The sequence below is a fragment of the Monodon monoceros genome, unplaced genomic scaffold, assembly GCF_005190385.1.
Source record: "Monodon monoceros isolate NGI ecotype Baffin Bay Population unplaced genomic scaffold, NGI_Narwhal_1 Super_Scaffold_21, whole genome shotgun sequence".
NCBI classification, from domain to species: Eukaryota; Metazoa; Chordata; class Mammalia; order Artiodactyla; family Monodontidae; genus Monodon; species Monodon monoceros.
Genome location: NW_021703778.1, coordinates 36,512,803 through 36,531,390, shown reverse-complemented (window position 1 = coordinate 36,531,390; position 18,588 = coordinate 36,512,803). Strand labels below are relative to the sequence as shown.

Sequence of the window (18,588 nt, the reverse complement as noted above, 5' to 3'; positions counted from 1 at the left end):
AGGAAGGAAGGAAGGAAGGAAGGAAGGAAGGAAGGAAGGAAGGAAGGAAGGAAGGAAGGGAGGAAGGGAGGAAGGGAGGAGGAAAGAACTCTGGAAACTTCTAGCTAATTTTTCTAAAAGGATATTTAAGCCATATGTTTCAAAAATCTCAGAAGTTGAAGCTGCCTTGTTCTGAAAATAAAAAATTAAAAATTAAATCTCAGTTCATAGACCAGAGAGTTTGGCAAATTCCAGAGCACATTTCATAAGAGAGCCATTGCTGGTGCTCAATATTTAAGATACTATCCAAACACCAACTAGAGAAAACAAAAATAAAGCAGGAGCTCTACCTCACTCTTCACACCAAAATAAATTCCAAATGGATCAAAGGGTCAAATGTTAAAATTCTTTACATCCTAAAAATACTAGAAGAAAGGCTGGGGGAATGTTTTTGTATAATCTCAGTATAGGACTCTCTAAAAATGATACAAAGCCCAAAAGCTAAAAATAAAAGGAATAGAGACATAGATGTAGAGAACGGACATGCGGGCATAGGTAGGGAAGGGGAGGGTGGGATGAATTGGGGGATTAGGTTTGACATAAATACACTACCATGTGTAAAACAGATAGCTAGTGAGAACCTGCTGTACAGCACAGGGAGCTCAGCTTGGTGCTCTGTGACAACCTAGATAGGTGGGATGGGAGGGAGGTCCGAGAGAGGGGATATAGGTATACATATAGCTGATTCACTTCACTGTACAGCAGAAACTAACACAACATTGTAAAGCAATTATACTCCAATAAAATAAATAAATAAATAAAAATAAAAGATTTAGTAAAATCAGATGTTTTAAAATTCTAAATTATTTTAAACACCTTAAAATCAAAAGTTAAAAGACAAGCTAGAATAATTATTTACTACACATAAATCCAAAGGATCAATCTCCTCAGTATAAAAAGAGCTCTTACATCAGTAAGACCAATAACACAACAGGGAATGAGCAAAGGATTCTGCCAAAACAGTTGACAGAAAAGGAAATACAAATGGCTTTTAAACATATGTAAAGATGCTTGGCTTCACTCAGAGTAAGATAATCTGAAAATGAAACTACAATTAAAATACCATTTTCACCTATGAAATTCATAAATATGAAAAAAACCTTATGATACCCTAGGTCAGTGAAATCATAGGGAAAGCAGCCCTCTCATGTATCATTGATGTACATATAAACTGGTACAACCTCCAAAGAGAGCAAACTGACAATATTTATCAAAGCTAAATGTAGATATTCCCATTAACTTAGAAATTCTACTTTTAGAAATTTAACCTAAAATACTCACAAGTGCAAGATGGCACACATACAACTAACTACAACACTACTGATAAGAGAAGAAGCTGGGGTGGGGGGGGAAACGTCCACTGATGGGTTAAACCCATACACTGAAAAACTATGCAACTGTGAAAGAAAAAAAATGAAGCGCTATAACATATTCATGTGGAATATGTTACAAGATGCAAAGCAGAATGTACAGTGCTATCATTTCTATAAGAGGAAACAAAAGGGATTTGTATTTAGATGCACAGACTCTGGAAGGATATACAATCATAACAGTGGTTCCATCTGGGAAGATCTGGGTGCCTGGGAAACAGGACTAGGGAGACTTTTTTCTTTTTTTTTTTTCTTTTTTTTACTGAATATCCTAGCAGAGCCTCTGAATTAAGTGTCATATATCCATATATTACCTATTTTTAAATGATTAAGAAAAAGTTTTAAAAGTTGAGACCAAATCTACCTAAAACACATTTTTGTGGGTAATTCTCAAGTTTTTAAAGGAAAACCCCCAAAGTCAAGCCACTGTCTAGCACTACCTCTTCAAACTAGCAATGATTAAAAAGCACTGTCCAAAGTAATGACATAGTAATATGTCTTCAGGGCAGAAGAACATTTTGTTGTAATAGTCATGTAAGTGGTAAGTAACTTTTGTCTCCTTTTAGCTGTTTTAAAGGTCATCTGAGATGTATGTTATTTGTAATAAAATGATCTGCTATACCACAAGACTTTTTCTTTAAAAAAAATTTTTTTTCAGCCACGCCGCTCCGCTTGCGGGATCTTAGTTCCCCGACCAGGGATTGAGCCCAAACACTCGGCAGTGAAAGCTTGGGGTCCTAACAACTGGACCACCAAGAAATTCCCTTAAATTTTATTTTTATATCATTTTTCTATTTTTAATGATCATAGGTATTTTTCCTTTTCAATTTTTCCTTTTCTAATTTTGCCCCATTCCCTCTTTTTACACTTCAGTTCCTCTGCTTCAATTTTAAAGGAAGACTAATTAATCCTATTGAAGAAAATATTCTTAGTTTTTTATGTTGCTGATTAATGACCCCTAGCAACCGGCTGATACTTTCTACCTTATGGATAAATACCTATCACAACAATAGTATTTCCTTCTACTACAAAAGTTTCCTAATTTTTCTTAAAGCCAGAGTTCTCTCAGTCCGCAGACATCTGCCCCAACAGAAGCCAAGCCCTGGGCTGGCAGCTGCCTCTCCAATGCTCCTTCTGCTTTTTGTTATGATTTCCAATGAGTCAACAGGAAGGTATTCAGAATAAGGAAGAAATAAAGGCCTTGAGGCAGGCCTTTCCTCCACCCACAACACCAAAAAATACAATTCTTGCCAAACAATCCAAGGCAATTTCCAATGCCACTCCTGTCTGCATGAGGTCACTACTGAAAAAACAAGCAATTGGGAAGAAGGAATGCCTTTCTAAGCTGAATCAAAAATAGGTGCTAGAAAGAAGAAAACCAACCAGGCACACACTCTTTAGTCTCCCCAGAGTCACTGTATGTAACCATATAACCTCTACTGCATCCATTTCCAACTGCAAGAGACCTCTTAGTGAGCAGGAGTTAGGTCAAAAAAGTTAAATATACACATTTACCACAGACCAGTTATGTTTCTAGACACCTATAAAAATCACTTAGATTTTATGTTTACTGTATTTCTTGTAAGCATTCATGCCCAAATTTTTCATCTATCAGTTAACTGTTACTTGTTTATGTCTATCACTATCTTTAGCTCTGCAGTGAATAAGAAAAAGTGTAAGACAGAGTCCAACAATTTGTTAGACACAGAAATACATGAGACATGGGACTTCCCTGGTGGCACAGTGTTGGGACTCCACACTCCCAATGCAGTGGGCCCAGGATTGATCCCTGGCCAGGGAACTAGATCCCACATGCATGCCACAACTAAGAGTTTGCATGCCGCAACTAAAGGAGCTCGTGTGCCGCAACTAAGACCCAGCGCAACCAAATAAATAATAAATAAATATCTTTTTAAAAATACATGAGACAAATCAGAGAACTGCCCTCATATAGGCAGAGTGGCAGGTAAAAGAGACTGCAATTAGAAGCAGGAAACAGCTCACATTCCCTCACCCACTTGACAGCTAGGCAATTGTTTAATGTCTGGGAACTAGGTGACTTAATTTTGGACTTAAATGCTGTCCCTTTAGTGCCTGTAGAGGTTGACAGCAGTAGTGACGGTGTCACACAGACCTGGGCTTGAATTCCACAGTTACATGACCTTGAAACACGTGATACTAACTCATTTTTTTCCTTCTTTAAAATAAAAATAATGCCTATCTCACCATAATGTTGTATGTAAAGTACATCACCGTTCTGTTTAATTACTGGTAGATACTGTTGCTGTAGTTATTATTTTTAGAAGCACAAGTAGTACTGCAGTGACAGACTGATCCAGGGAAGAGCAAAGGCTTTGGAGTCTTTGCCAAGCCTGAAATCTGGATCTATCACTTAAGAGATGGGCGAGTCAACCTCTCTGAACTTTGCTTTCTTTTCTGTTAAATGTAGATAAGAATAAGCACCTCATGGGACTTCAAGAATAGCTAACTAGACAATGCATATGAAGTGCTTAGCACAGTGCCCAGCACAGGATAAGTGCTCAATAAATGGTACTGGTGATGATGATGATGAAGGAGGAGAGAGGGGAAGGACACTGACCTTGGGTCAGACAGGTAATATTGTATATCATGATGTCCTTGCAAATCGCAGGGTTGGTTTTCGGTTTTGGGGGTTTTGTTTTGTTTTGCTTCCTCTTAGTTGGTGTAAAGGTATTTGAAGTATTGAGGTTTATATAATAAAATACCTTATTGAAAAATAATTCTTCGCAACGTACAATTATATGGAAGAAAATTTTTAAACATTCAAACTTAAAGCAAGTAGACTTTCTCTTCAACATAAACCATTAACCAGATCTTTCATTTATATGTTTAAGATTTTTTGATTCACACACTGTCAAAGCACAGGGATCAATGAGATTACCAGAAGCTCTGTCAGAAGAAAAATCAAACAGCAGTCCTGATTTGATCAGGTAGGCAATGGGACCTCTGCATTCATGTGGCACTTCACTCAGCTTGCTCAAAGATATGGTCTCTAGGCAACCAAGTCCCAAATTAAACAAACAACACCAGTCATATGAATCACTTCCGGATGGTCTCACTTTGCCTACTAGCACTTTCTTACATAAATACTTCCTGTGAAAGGGTTTATTTAGCAGCCACAATTGGAAACAACCCTGAGTCCATCAAATACCACATGGCTTAAAAATGTTCAAAACAGGTCCTGCTACCAAAAGGTATCCCCATTGCTAAACTGTGAAACTGAAGGAATTATACAGAAATCAGAGACAGATCATCACGCAAAGCCAGAAAAATCACTTTCCTAGAACAATGCCAACTTAGGCCCTCAAATATATTTTTACTGTTTTTTCAATTAGAACATCAAAATATATAAACAATTGTTGCTTTGACATTTAAGACTAGAAGAAATATATGCTAGATTAGGTCAAACTGATGGTCCACTTAGCCCACCCAGACTTTCCTAATCTTGACTGGTGGACAATCCAGTTAACACAGATTTCCTATGGTGACATCCACTCCAAGACTTAATGAAAATAAGGGGAATTGGTAAAGTAAACAACTCTCTTGGCTACAAGCTCCTTTTTTCCACCTGAAAAGGATCCTATATGTGTCACACTATTCTTCATGAGCTAATCAGAGACCGTTTGATCTATTAACAAGAATAGAGAGGGAAAAGGAGTTAATAGTCCAAAATGAAAATTGCAACAGGACAAAGCAACTACCATTAACAGAACCAAAGAGGAAAATCAAGTTAGTCAAACAGAAGATATATATGTAGGACACATATCTAGAAAGCTGACTTAAACAAAATGAAGATCAGCCATAAAACACTGTGCAGATCTAACCTACCAACAGGCACCCCCAAGACAGAACTACTGAATTAGAACCAATTATTAAAGATATAACAATTTCCTAGAGCTAAAATAAACAAACAAAAAAGATATGTCAAAAAATAAAATAAAAATAAATAAAAGTCAAGCAGTATTAATAATCCCTTAAAAAAAAAAAGATATAAATCAAGAAGAGTCTCCACAGTACAGGCTAAATTACTAAGCCGGTATCAACTCTAATATGTAACATGGGGAAACTTTTAGAAATAAGAATTTTTACAAGTTTCAAATTGTGAAAAAGTATTTTAAAAATGTTACTTGTCATGGAAGTAAAAATCAAGCTAGTTTCAGATGTTGTTTCTCATTAACAAGTACAAGAAAATGAAGTCACACATTTCTTCAAGAAAAATGAAGGGAATTCCCCAGTGGGCCAGTGCTTAGGACTCTAAGCTTTAAGAGTGCTTTAGGGCTTCCCTGGTGGCGCAGTGGTTGAGTCCGCCTGCCAATGCAGGGGACACAGGTTCGTGCCCCGGTCCGGGAGGATCCCACATGCCGTGGAGCGGCTGGGCCCATGGGCCATGGCCGCTGGGCCTGTGTGTTTGGAGCCTGTGCTCCGCAATGGGAGAGGCCACAGCAGTGAGAGGCCCGCGTACCACAAAAAAAAAAAAAAGAGTGCTTTAAGTGCTTTCATTGCCGTGGGCCCTGGTTCAATCCCTGGTCTGGGAACTAAGATCCCACAGGCTTCATGGTACAGCACTCCCTACCCCCCCCCACCCAAAAAGAAATACAGTTCACCATAAAAGAATAAAAAGTCTAGAAACAGAACTTTATGTAATTTAATATTTGACATACTAGATGTCAGTTGCTAATAGGTAGTAAAAGATTATTTTTAAGTAATATCAGAATAATTTAGAAACACCATGAAATTTAAAGACTTAGACGCTTAAAAAATTAAATAACTATATCATAGGAAAGTTAACAGAATATAAAACTTCAAATTTTAGCAAGGCCTTACAGAAATTAAACTATCTAGATAGAAGAAATTACAAAGAGAAAGATTAACACTTAAACTGCATAAAATTTAAAACTTCCATACAGTGAAAGAATAAAATGGAAAATCAAGAGAAAATGTTTGTAGCAATACCACAGGTTGACACCCATATTATAAGAGAGCTCACAAAAGTCAACATCATGACCCTAGAAGACAGACAAACATCATCAACAACTTGCATAAAATAAAGATGGTAAACAAATATATGGGAAAATGTTTACTCTTTCCAGAAATCAAAGCAATACAACTTTTGGAATAAGCCTAAATAAATTATGGACATTATGTATCCATTGAAAATAGTAATTAAGATGACAATACAGCAATTTAAAAATCTAACTTCATGATAATCATTATCTAAAAATTATATACTCAGTTTTTCCTTTTTCTTAATCCATTCCTTTTTTATTATAAAATTCATGATCATTGTAAAAAGCATTTAAAATATATGGAAAAGCATTAAGTAAAAAGGAAAAGTCTTCTCATACCCTCCAATCCCTAGAGGTATCCTCTGTTTCTGGTGTTTCCTTTCAGACAACAGCTTAAGTATGAAGTGAAAAAACTAAGAGCTACCAACATTTAGAATCTTGAAAATGCCCAGAAAATTCCCCAGAAAAGTTTATGAATGCATCTTCATCTTCATATTAAATCTGCTTTTGTCCCAAGGACCAGGATAAAGAATACATTTATCGAGTGCCTACTGTATTTCAGACACTGTGCCAGGCACTTAACCCTCTCAGCAACTCCCTAAAATGCACAGTATCTCCATTCTGTAAAGTACAAGCTTAGGCTCTACTCCCTAAGGTTAAGTAACTTGCAAAACCAGAATCAGAACTTGCAGCTGCCAAAACTGCAAGTCCTCGTTCTTTTCACTTTGCATATCTCAACAGTCAAGATTTTCAAAGACGTTTTATTCAGGCTTTTAAAATTTGTTTGACTTCATCATAAGTGTTATGAGATTACAGTAATATGACTTTTCTTAGTTATCACAGCAGCTACTAACTAGTTGACTGCCTAATATATACCAGAAACTGCTTACATTTCTCAACTGCAAATTTTGCTAAGTGTCTCAGCTACACTGTAGAGTCGCTTTTCCTGTCTGCTAGGAACACATCCCCCCATTTGTAACACTGTAATAATATGAAAAAGCACTCTTGGTTTGAATCACTTTTAACACTTTTAAAGACAACCCACTTCTTACCATAGAGTCTGTCCAAGGCAGTTGCACTAAGTTTCACAAAAAAGAGATTTTCTATTATTCAACATAGTTTTGGAAGACCTAGCCACAGCAATCAAAGAAGAAAAAGAAATAAAGGAGCACAATTGGAAAAGAAGTAAAACTGTCACTGTTTGCAGACGAAATGATACTATAATAGAGAATCCTAAAGATGCCACCAGAAAACTACTAGAACTAATCAATGAATTGGTAAAGTTGCAGGATACAAAATTAATGCACAGAAATCTCTTGCATTCCTACACACTAATGATGAAAAATCTGAAAGAAAAATTAAGGAAACACTCCCATTTACCACTGCAACAAAAAGAATAAAATACCTAGGAATAAACCTACCTAGGGAGTCAAAAGACCTGTATGCAGAAAACTATAAGAAACTGATGAAAGAAATTAAAGATGATACCAACAGATGGAGAGATATGCCATGTTCTTGGAAGAATCAATATTGTGAAAATGACTATACTACCCAAAGCAATCTACAGATTCAATGCAACCCCTATCAAATTACCCAGTGGCATTTTTTACAGTACCAGAACAAAAAATCTTAAAATTTGTATGGAGACACAAAAGACCCTGAATAGCCAAAGCAGTCTTGAGGGAAAAAAGCAGAGCTGGAGGAATCAGACTCCCTGACTTCAGACTATACTACAAAGCTACAGTAATCAAGACAATATGGTACTGGCACAAAAACAGAAACATAGATCAATGGAACAAGATAGAAAGCCAGATATAAACCCACACACCTATGGTCAACTAATCTATGACTAAGGAGGCAAAGATATACAATGGAGAAAAGACAGTCTCTTCAATAAGTGGTGCTGGGAAAACTGGACAGCTACATGTAAAAGAATGAAATTAGAACACTCCCTAACCTCATACACAAAAATAAACTCAAAATGGATTAGAGACCTAAATCTAAGACCGGACACTATAAAACTCTTAGAGGAAAACATAGGCAGAACACTCTTTGACATAAATCACAGCAAGATCTTTTTTGGTCCACCTCCTAGAGTAATGGAAATAAAAACAAAAATAAACAAATGGGACCTAATGAAACTCCAAAGCTTTTGCACAGCAAAGGAAACCATAAGACGAAAAGACAACCCTCAGAATGGGAGAAAATATTTGCGAACGAATCAACGGACAAAGGATTAATCTCCAAAATATATAAACAGCTCATGCAGCTCAATATTAAAAAAACAAACAACCCAATCGAAAAATGGGCAGAAGACCTAAATAGACATTTCTCCAAAGAAGACATACAGATGGCCGAGAAGCACATGAAAAGCTGCTCAACATCACTAATTATTAGAGAAATGCAAATCAATGAGGTATACAACGAGGTATCACCTCACACCAGTTAGATTGGGCATCATCAGAAAATCTACAAACAACAAATGCAGAGGGTGTGGAGAAAAGGGAACCCTCTTGCACTGTTGGTTGGAATGTAAATTGATACAGCCACTATGGAGAACAGTATGGAGGTTCCTTAAAAAACTAAAAATAGAACTACCATATGACCCAGCAATCCCACTACTGGGCATATACCCAGAGAAACCCATAATTCAAAAAGACACATGCACCCCAATGTTCATTGCAGCACTATTTACAATAGCCAGGAAGCAACCTAAATGCCCATCGACAGACGAATGGATAAAGATAAATGGATAAAAAAGATGTGGTACAGATATACAATGGAATATACCTCAGCCATAAGAAGGAACGAAACTGGGTCATTTGTAGAGACGTGGATGGATCTAGAGACTGTCATACAGGGTGAAGTAAGTCAGAAAGAGAAAAACAAATATCGTATATTAATGCATATATGTGGAACCCAGAAAAATGGTACAGATGAACCGGTTTGCAGGGCAGAAATTTCAGACACAGATGTACAGAACAAACGTATGGACACCAAGGGGGGAAAGCGGCAGGGGGTGGGGGTGGGGGTGTGATTAATTGGGAGACTGTGATTGACATGTATACACTGATGTGTATAAAATGGATGACTATAAGAACCTGCTGTATAAAAAAATTAAAAAATTAAAAAAAAGAGAGATTTTCATCTATGTCACCATTTTAAGAGCTAAGAATAAATCCCACCCCATACTTCTCCTTGATAATCATAAATACATGAGTGCATCCAGCTTGTAGTCCCAAAGTACCATTAAAAAGCTACGTTTTTTGTGGCCCCTTAATCATACTGGGTCTCATGAAGCGATTAGTTTTCTCATCTGCAAAAGGAAAGTTTGGGTCAATCTAAAAATGATTCTCCTCAATCTCTTAGTGATATTCCTTCATTTGAGAATTCTAGAAGCTGGTGGGCAAGCTTCTAGTTAAACGTCTTTAATTTCTCTTTTCATGATCACAGTGTGCCAACCTAGATATATCCAGATGTTACTGGAATTCTGATTCCACTTAGAGGAGAGGAGATCTGATGAGCCTATCCTGGAAAATGTTCGATGCCAACAACAAAGACATACGCACAAAAGAGAATTTGTTCTCAAGAGCTGATTTCTTTCCAAGATACTTTTTCAATTCCCCTAAATTACAGAAGGTAAAGTGCCTCTACTTAGTGTTAAGCTCTTGTTAACATCACATGGTTTTTGACAGTCTCCAGCCAGCCACAGGCTTCACTTTCCACCCCTTGTGGGGGGAGGGGTGTGCCCTGCCCTGTGAGCTGGGGTATGGACACTGAGCAGGAGGAAGGTGGCCCATGACAGGCTCAAAAGGACATACCAGCAAGCTTCTGAAAGAAGGAATCCTAAATTAAACTCGGGGAGTGCTAGAATTAACCTTCCTCCTGTGACCTTTAACCTAACTCAATTTTCTCCCATTTCTAGTACTACTCATACATTCTCCTCCTCTGCAGAGTGCCCTCTTCTGCCCTGCCTGTTATGTTCTCTTCTTGGTTCTTTTCACCTGAACCTTCTAATCTTTCTTTTCTTTCTTTCTTTACTTATTTATTTATTTTTGGCTGTGTTGGTTCTTTGTTGCTGCTCCTGGGCTTTCTCTAGTTGCAGCAAGCAGGGGCTACTCTTCGTTGCAGTGCGCAGGCCTCTCATTGCAGTGGCTTCTCTTGTTGGGGAGCACGGGCTCTACGTGCGCGGGCTTCAGTAGTTGTGGCTTGCGGGCTCTAGAGCACAGGCTCAGTAGTTGTGGCGCATGGGCTCAGCTGCTCCACAGCATGTGGGATCTTCCCAGACCAGGGCTCAAACCCATGTCCCCTGCATTGGCAGGAGGATTCTTAATCACCAGGGAAGTCCCTGATCTTTCTATTACTTCTTCCTGTCCAAGACCTGAGCACCTACCATATCTCACATATTTAAACCTCATCTCTTTCAACTGAGTGAAAATGCTATTTACCTCTACTATACAACTGCTCTTTAGCCAAAACAAATGTAAAGTCCAATCAGAACAGGCAAAAGGATAAAACTAAACCCACATTTAAGCATAAATACATAATTTAAGATGTCTTGCTTTATAAAGTCCTTGGTCTGCTCTGCAGCCCTTAGCATAAAACCCTGAATCCTTAGATGATACTTCATTAGACCAGTAAGTTAATTTCCATATTTAAACTACTCTCCAAACAATAAAGAAAAGCAGAATCTCTTTATTTTCTATTTCGCAAGCATTCCCAAAGTGCATACTTTTATAGAATCACTCCTAAATTTTCCCGCTTAACCTCTTAGGGAAACACAAATTCACAACACATTCTCATTTCTCTACATACACTCTTACTTATACTCCCTGTCTGCACACATTTATATGCTCTCCCTCTCTACACACTCTCCTCTCTTCCCACAAAAGAGCTGTTACAGGTACAGGAGAAAATGGAGTGCCCTAGGATACACAATGGGGCCACTGTGCTATAAGGTGGAGCTTTTAGTGGGAGGAGTAGCAGTATTATAAATAGAACTAAAGAGGGGAACTTTTTCTCCCTTGGATCTCTTCGATCTTTCTTCCTGGCCTTGTAGTGGGTGTAAATTCCAGACCTTGGGACTCCTCCAACTTGGGAGGGGTGGAGGTTATGAAGGAAACAGGATGGGGCCAATCCAAAAAGGCAAAATGGAATTGTGCTAGAGGGTAAAGAGGGGCCTCAGAAGCACACAAGGTACAACCCAGCTCACCAGGGTAGAAGACACAACTGGGAGCTGAAGTCGCAGCTAATAAGGAAGAGCATGTGATTTGTCTGCGGTGCACCTTGAACACTTTTTAGGGGTGGCAACAGCCACATCAGGTGGCCAGGAGGGACCCCGGTCTTCTTTTTTCAGTATGACATTCCCGGGCTTCTTTTCCTAGCCCTCTCTAGTTGTAAAGTCTAAATAGGTGCTTCCAAAGTTGATTTTCTAATCAAAGCTTCAAACAAAAACAAAAAAAAATATCACTGCATCCAGATATTATATGATTGCCTCCATAAAATAAACCAGGCACATTTCCTTGATGCAAGGCCAAAGCGCAGATTGTACTAGGACAATATGCCGCTATTATGCTCTCCCCTATAACCAAAAGTATGGAAAATAAAAGACTATCACAAATGTCTCACTGCCTTAGTCGCTTCCTAAGTATGCAGAAGCACCCAACTAAAAAACGTCCCAGGGGATCATGGTCCCTGGATGGATTTTAAAGGAAATGGGATATTCTTCTATTCTGGAAAAAAAAACACCTGACAGAAAAGAATATGCTCTGGAGTAGACGGAAATGAAGTGCTCTTGTAGTGCAGCGCTTGAAGAAGGAAATGTGATAAAGGACATCATCCTATTCAGGCTATCATAACCTAGCATAAGGTAGAGTTCTAAAATGTTTTCAATCTCGTTTCTCTACTCGGGGGGACCATCAGAACCGCTAGAAGCATTTAAAATATACAGGTATCTGGACCTTCCAGCCTAGATCTACTGAACCAGAATCTCTGTGGTAAGGCTCAGATAGCCTTTTTTTTTTTTTTTTTAAAGTTCCCCAGATGATTCTAATGTACACACCTGGTTAAAAACCATCGTATAAAATGATGAAAACTATTCTTCAATCAAGAAAACTACAAGTAGACCGTGGACACTCAGGCCTCAGTTTCCTCACTGAAATGAGATGGCTGAACTAGATTAGTAGTGGAACTGGGGAATTCCCTGGTGGTCCGCTGGTTAGGACTCTGTGCTTTCACTGCCAAGGGCATGGGCTTGATCTCTGGTCATGGAACTAAGATCCCACAAGCCGTGTGGAGTGGCCAAATTAAAAATAATCATAATCATAATAGTGAAACTGAATTAGTGGTAGCAAGGGGATGTTAGCCAAGATACCCTCTTTAAAAAAGGGAATTTTACTGCGGAAACCCAATATTAAAAGCAGAAAAGCTTTTGACAGGGGTAAGAAGCCCTTTTCTCTCACCCCTAGGTCACCCCAACAAAGACACCAAGACTCCACAGAGCCCAAGATGGTCTCTCATACCAGCTACAGCTTTCAAATTGTTTACCTTCCAAAACTAGATCTAGTCCATAATTTAAGTAGCAGAGGACTTAATATTTTTGTTCACGGGATCCTTACAAACTTTGTATGAGAAACATCCCCCTTTCTACTAACATATTCACCTCCTTCGGTCTAACCTTCCATTTAGAAAAACAAGTGTTATTACCATTCTCTCCACCTAAATCATCACTAATCTCCTCACAACCCTCTCCCAATCTAATGGAAGGGCTTTAAGCTCAGAAAAGAAGCCTGGATTCAAGAAGATGCACCAAATGCATGTTAGTGGTATCCCCAGGAATGGACAGGAGAATGGGACCAGGGAGGTGCACAAAGGGGACTCCAACTGTGTCTTTTGAGAGAAAAGGGAAAAAATCTGAAGGGCTAACATTTGCTAGTTTTGGAATACATGGATGTTTATTGTATTGTTCTCTGGACTTTCCTGTAGCGTTTAAGATTTTCAAAACTAAAAAGACAAAACAAGACAAAAAACACTCTTGATTACTAGCACCATTTGAAACATCCTTGATTTTCATTAGACTTTAACCACAAAATCTCTCATTATCCCTTGCTGGCCTTTTCCACCAAAGCTCACTTATGGGGGCTTCCCTGGTGGTGCAGTGGTTGAAAGTCCACCTGCCGATGTAGGGGACATGGGTTCATGCCCTGGTCCGGGAGGATCCCACATGCCTCGGAGCGGCTGGGCCCGTGGGCCATGGCCGCTGGGCCTGCGCGTCCGGAGCCTGTGCTCCGCAACGGGAGAGGCCACAACAGTGAGAGGCCCGTATACCGCAAAAAAAAAAAAAAAAAAAAAAAAGCTCACTTATAGGATACATGATCTGTAATTACATCTATCTACCCTGGGACTTTGCAAAGAAACACAAGCACCAGAACAAAAGAAATGAACTACTGATAGCAAATCAACACTCTAAGAATAAGACCACAAGGTCTTCGAGCATCTGAAAAAAGAAAACAGCAGTTGTACATTTACTTCACAAAGAATGCAGAGGACGCTGCTTTTGGTAAACAGACTTTGAATATTGCCAAATGCATGGATCCATACCCAGAGCACTACCAAGCGGAGAATGGACCCAATTCATATATAAATCAAAACCAGTGAATAACCGGTGAAACATTAAGGCCAAAAACTTCAAACCTTAAAATTGCTTTTCTTCCCTATAGCTGGTTGTGCCCAAAACATGCACCATAAGCATAAAACTGAACAACACAAATCTGGAAATTTTTCAGTATACGTAGGTGCCCATCAGACTGTTTCATGATAAACTGCCATCAAGGCTACTTGCTCCCATGAAAAAAATATCCTACCTGTACTTACTTATTCCTTCAAACTACCTGCCTCTCACAGTCACACCTACAACATACTCAGAGATCTTTATCTTTGTTCACACCAGATCAGCTCCCTTCTCCCAATCTTCTCTCCAGCCAGCCTTTACCTCTTTGCTTCTTCCAAATGACAAAGGTACTCATAAGCCACATTCTGACGTCTCCTTTCATCCATCTCCTCTGCAGTAAGTCTCTCATTATCCAGGACCGCTAAAACATGAAAGAAAGAATGCAAGCGTAAGAATCTGTACCCTTCCTGAGAGATAAAAGAATGCCATAGCATCAAATTCCTGCTAGTCACCTAGAGAGTCAGGGTAACATGTGGACAGCCAGCGGTACTATCAATACAATGACTTTCCTAAGACAGGAACCATGGGGTTTCAACTATATTCATCCTAATCTTTGTTTAAAAGTACAATATTATGAACATGTACTAAATTTCAGTGTGACTTGAAAAATACTGACTTGAGATTCTGGTCCAAATTTGTGCTGGTCTATCTGCCAGACTCTCTCTAAATCCAGAGCTGTTCATGGTCTTTTTTTTCCCACTCTTTTATGAATCACTAAAGCCAGCAGTCATTGAGAACTAAGTGGCAGTAATTGTACTATGCATTTTACATGCATTCTTTCATGGAAGTCCCACAACAATCCTGTGATTATCACTCCTGTTTTACAAATGAGGAAACTGAGGCTGGTTGACCTTTGCCCCACAGCTAATAAATAAATGGTGGGGCCTGGATTCAAACCCAGGCAGTCTGTCTCAAGAGCCTGTAAGATTAACTTCAAAGCAATCTGCTTCCTTTAATGGGCATCCAGGATATGGAATAAATTCCTAACTCCTGGGGTTGGCATTCAATGCCTTTCCCAATTTAGCCCCAACTACTTTTGGTAACTCTTCTCCCTCTCCCTCCTCCCCCTCCCACCACTGTGCACTACACACCACTCAGTTCCCAACACACACAGTGCTCTTCTACTCTTCAGTACCCTAGTTCCTGCTCTTCTCTCCACGTCCTGTCTCTTGCCCCACCCTGCCCTGTCAAACTACACAGCATCCTGCAAGGCTCTGATCAAAGGTCCTATCTGTGTTCCTACTGCCTTCCCCAAGCCCCTCCTTCTCACCCACATTACTATTTAAGCCTAGTTAGTTCACACGGCATCTTTATTTCTATCCCTCCTTATTATCGTTAGATAATACACCTGCCCGCCTCTCTGATTAAAACGTTCTTTGAAAGCGGGACCTGCTCTAACTAATCTTCTTCAATGTCACAAACGTGACACAATACCTCGCATGTAACTGCTGAGTGAAATTATCCTAAAACATAACATTATTCGCAAGAATATAAAATAAAACGGAAAACCTCAAGACGCTAAAGGACTCTCCTTTGGCCAGTGGTAACTATCCCGCCTGCAGTTCAGTGATGTCCCAGGACAGGGACAGAAAATGAGGTTCGGAAAATGAGGAAGTCAGAGGTTTGGGTTTTTTGTTTTTTTTTTTTCCACTTTTGAGATCCTGACGAGGGAACTAAGCCCGAGAAAGCTGAAGTGACTTGTCCAGGGCCGCACCTCTCAGCTAGCATGGGGCCGGGGAGGTCTGGACCCTGGGTCTACCTCGCAGGCAGCACTCGGGCAGCACCTGCGCACGAAGCCCGAGCAGAGCCCGCGTCTCGGGTCTCCGGTCCCCGGGACACGCCCTGCACCGTCCTCCTGCCACCTCACCCTAGGCCGTCTCCCCAATCTCGGTCGAGCTGGGAGTCGGGAGGCGCTGGGTGAGGCCCTCCAGCCGCCGGGCCCGGGACAAGGCGGGGAGGCCGCCTGGGTCCTCCCCGCCGCCTCGAAGACCGAGAGGGCGCGGGCTGCGGGCCTCGCCGCCCGCCACCTCGCCGCACCGGCTCTTCCGGGTCCGCGCGGCCCACAGCAGCCCTGCCCCACCCGCCCGGCGAGCCCCCGGGTAAACGGCGCCTCAGAGGCAGCGAGCCCGCCCCGAGACCCCAGTGCCGCGGAGCCCACACTCACAGCCATAGTGCGGCCGAGCCACACCCAGTCCGTCAACCTCGTCCGCTGCGGACATGGCGGCCGAGCCCGGGTCTCAGCTCAGGAAGCCGCAAAACCTTGGAGGCGCAGGCGGCGGCGGCTGCAGCCCCTGCAGTCTGCTCAAGCTGCCCCGGTCCCGGTGGCCCCGCCCCGCGCCGCAGGCCCCACCCGCAGACCCCACCCCAGCGGCCCCGCCCTGCCGCGCCGACCGCAGCGGGCGGAAGGAGGCGGGGCCTGGGCCTCCCGACCCCGCCCCTAGCCCCGCCCTGCGCCCGCAACGCCCTCAGGAGGCGGAAGAAGGAAGGCGGAGCCTGCCCGCCAGTTGTACTCGCTGTCAGCGCCGCTCGACGGCAAGACCCGCCCCGGTCCTGGATCCTTGCCCTAGCCGGCGGCCGTCCCATCCGCACCTCTTCCCAAAGACCGCCAGTGTCCGTAGCTTGGAATAAAAAACGTGGGCACTTTACCTTCCCCTGCCCGCCTAGTCAAACTCTTCTGCATCAAAGGGCTCAAGGAAGGCCTCTTTTGAAGTGGCCCAGTGTGTTCTTGCGGACACATGCAGGACCCAAACTCCCGTAAGGGGCCGCACAGCCTGGCAATCTGGACGCAGCCTTCTCCCAGATTCGCCAGCAGTCGCCAGAGTTGAACTGCTTAACCCCGCTAGCATTTGAGAAGTGGATATACTAAAGCAGGAGAATTGTGTTTGTCCAAACTTCCTTCCCTTAGATTCCTTGCCACTATTCTTTGCAAGTTCTTCTTTTTAGAGGACTCTTTGCCCCTTTTAGGGATGCGTCTTCCCCTTGCAACTTGTGGCCTGCCCTTAACATATTGGTACTCAATGGAATTCTGTCCTCAGCCGTCTTCCGTTTTTTCTTTGCCCACTCTTTCTGAATAACTTTATCCACACTCACCTTAAACTGCTGAATAGCCCTAAATATATATCTCAGACCAGACTTTCTAGAAGCCCCAACTCATTATTTTCAGCCGTGTAATGGACATTTTAAACCTGTGAATCCCGCAGACACTTTAAAGTTAACGTGTCGAACACTGACCCTGTTCCCGTTATTATCCTATTAATAGTGCTCAGTTCCTCACGCCCGACATGCAATCGGTATTATTACTGAAGTGTCTAGCTTTTGTGTCTGTCTCCACTGTGATTACATCATCTCCGTTCTCCCTCTGCCAAACAACTCCCCGCAGTCACCCGCGTGTTCTTTCTAAAGTGCAAATACGGTCGTGTTCTTCCTTTTCAAAGTCTTTTCCTAATATTTCCTTCAGGATATGGTCCAAATTCCTTACCATGCCAAATAAGCCACTTCACAACCTGACTCCAGGCTGTTTTCTCTAGCAATTTTCAGTTTTTCCATTCTTCCTTCAAAATAGTAAAGTGAAATACTTGAAAACCTGTAAAAACAAAACACCCGCATTAAAAAATGGTCGAACATTTAATTTGTTACAAATTCAGAAATTAGTTCTTTCTTAAGCTTTTAAGTTTAGCTTGCAAATTTTATTATTCTATTTATAAGTCTAGCATATTTTACCGATCACTTTGCAGAAACTTAGAATAATTTTTCGTCCCATTCACAAACTTAGTTAATTCAACATCTTCCAACATTTAAAATTGTCTATAAACTTAATCTATTAGATTTTCTTTTTAATGTCTTCAGTTGTTTAGCCTAGAATCTTCTCAAGGCTCAGTAATCCTTATAAATCAAATATACTTACAAATATAATGAATTTAAAGTTTTCTTAGATGACCCAGTTCCATGTGTAAGCAGTAAAATTTCAACTCAAAACCTTAAGTCTAAAACTAACTCAATTATACATTTAAAATAAGAGTTATAAGACCATCATTCTAATAAGCCAAATTTTCTTAAACATTGCAAGTGCCTAAAAAGTGAAATATGCACATATTTCTTCTAAACCCCAACATATTAATCACATAGTTTTTACCCCCATTAAAGCCTTTTTGTGCTTAATTCTAAAGCTTCTGAGTTGAAAGACACAGAACTGCTAAGAAAGACAGTTTCAGCCTAGTTAATTAAGATTACTTTTGATCAGACTTTTTTTGTTTGTTTGTGTCATTCCCCCACCACCACTCCACACCGAGCGGCTTGTGCGATCTCAGTTCCCTGACCAATGAGAGCGCTGAGTCCTAACTGCTGGACCGCCAGTGAATTCTCTGATCAGAGGTTTTCTACCAAACATAAGTTCTGGAGCTACAGA

At 40.9% G+C, this 18,588-nt stretch overlaps 1 protein-coding gene across 2 annotated transcripts in view; it reads right to left on the bottom strand.

The window, feature by feature from the left end:
- IQGAP1 (IQ motif containing GTPase activating protein 1) overlaps window positions 1-17,757 on the bottom strand; it is a 103,608-nt gene extending 85,851 nt beyond the window's left edge. Inside the window, exons 1-2 of one of the 2 annotated variants that reach the window (XM_029236400.1) lie at window positions 17,662-17,757; window positions 14,445-14,544 (exon numbers count right to left, since the gene is read on the bottom strand). In XM_029236400.1, the coding sequence (XP_029092233.1) occupies window positions 14,445-14,509 (65 nt within the window). In that variant the 5' untranslated portion in view covers window positions 14,510-14,544; window positions 17,662-17,757. Of the gene's footprint in view, window positions 1-14,444; window positions 14,545-16,347; window positions 16,524-17,661 lie in introns of those variants that run through there. The other variant, XM_029236399.1, reaches the window with a different exon arrangement.
- Between the last annotated feature and the right edge of the window lie 831 nt (window positions 17,758-18,588).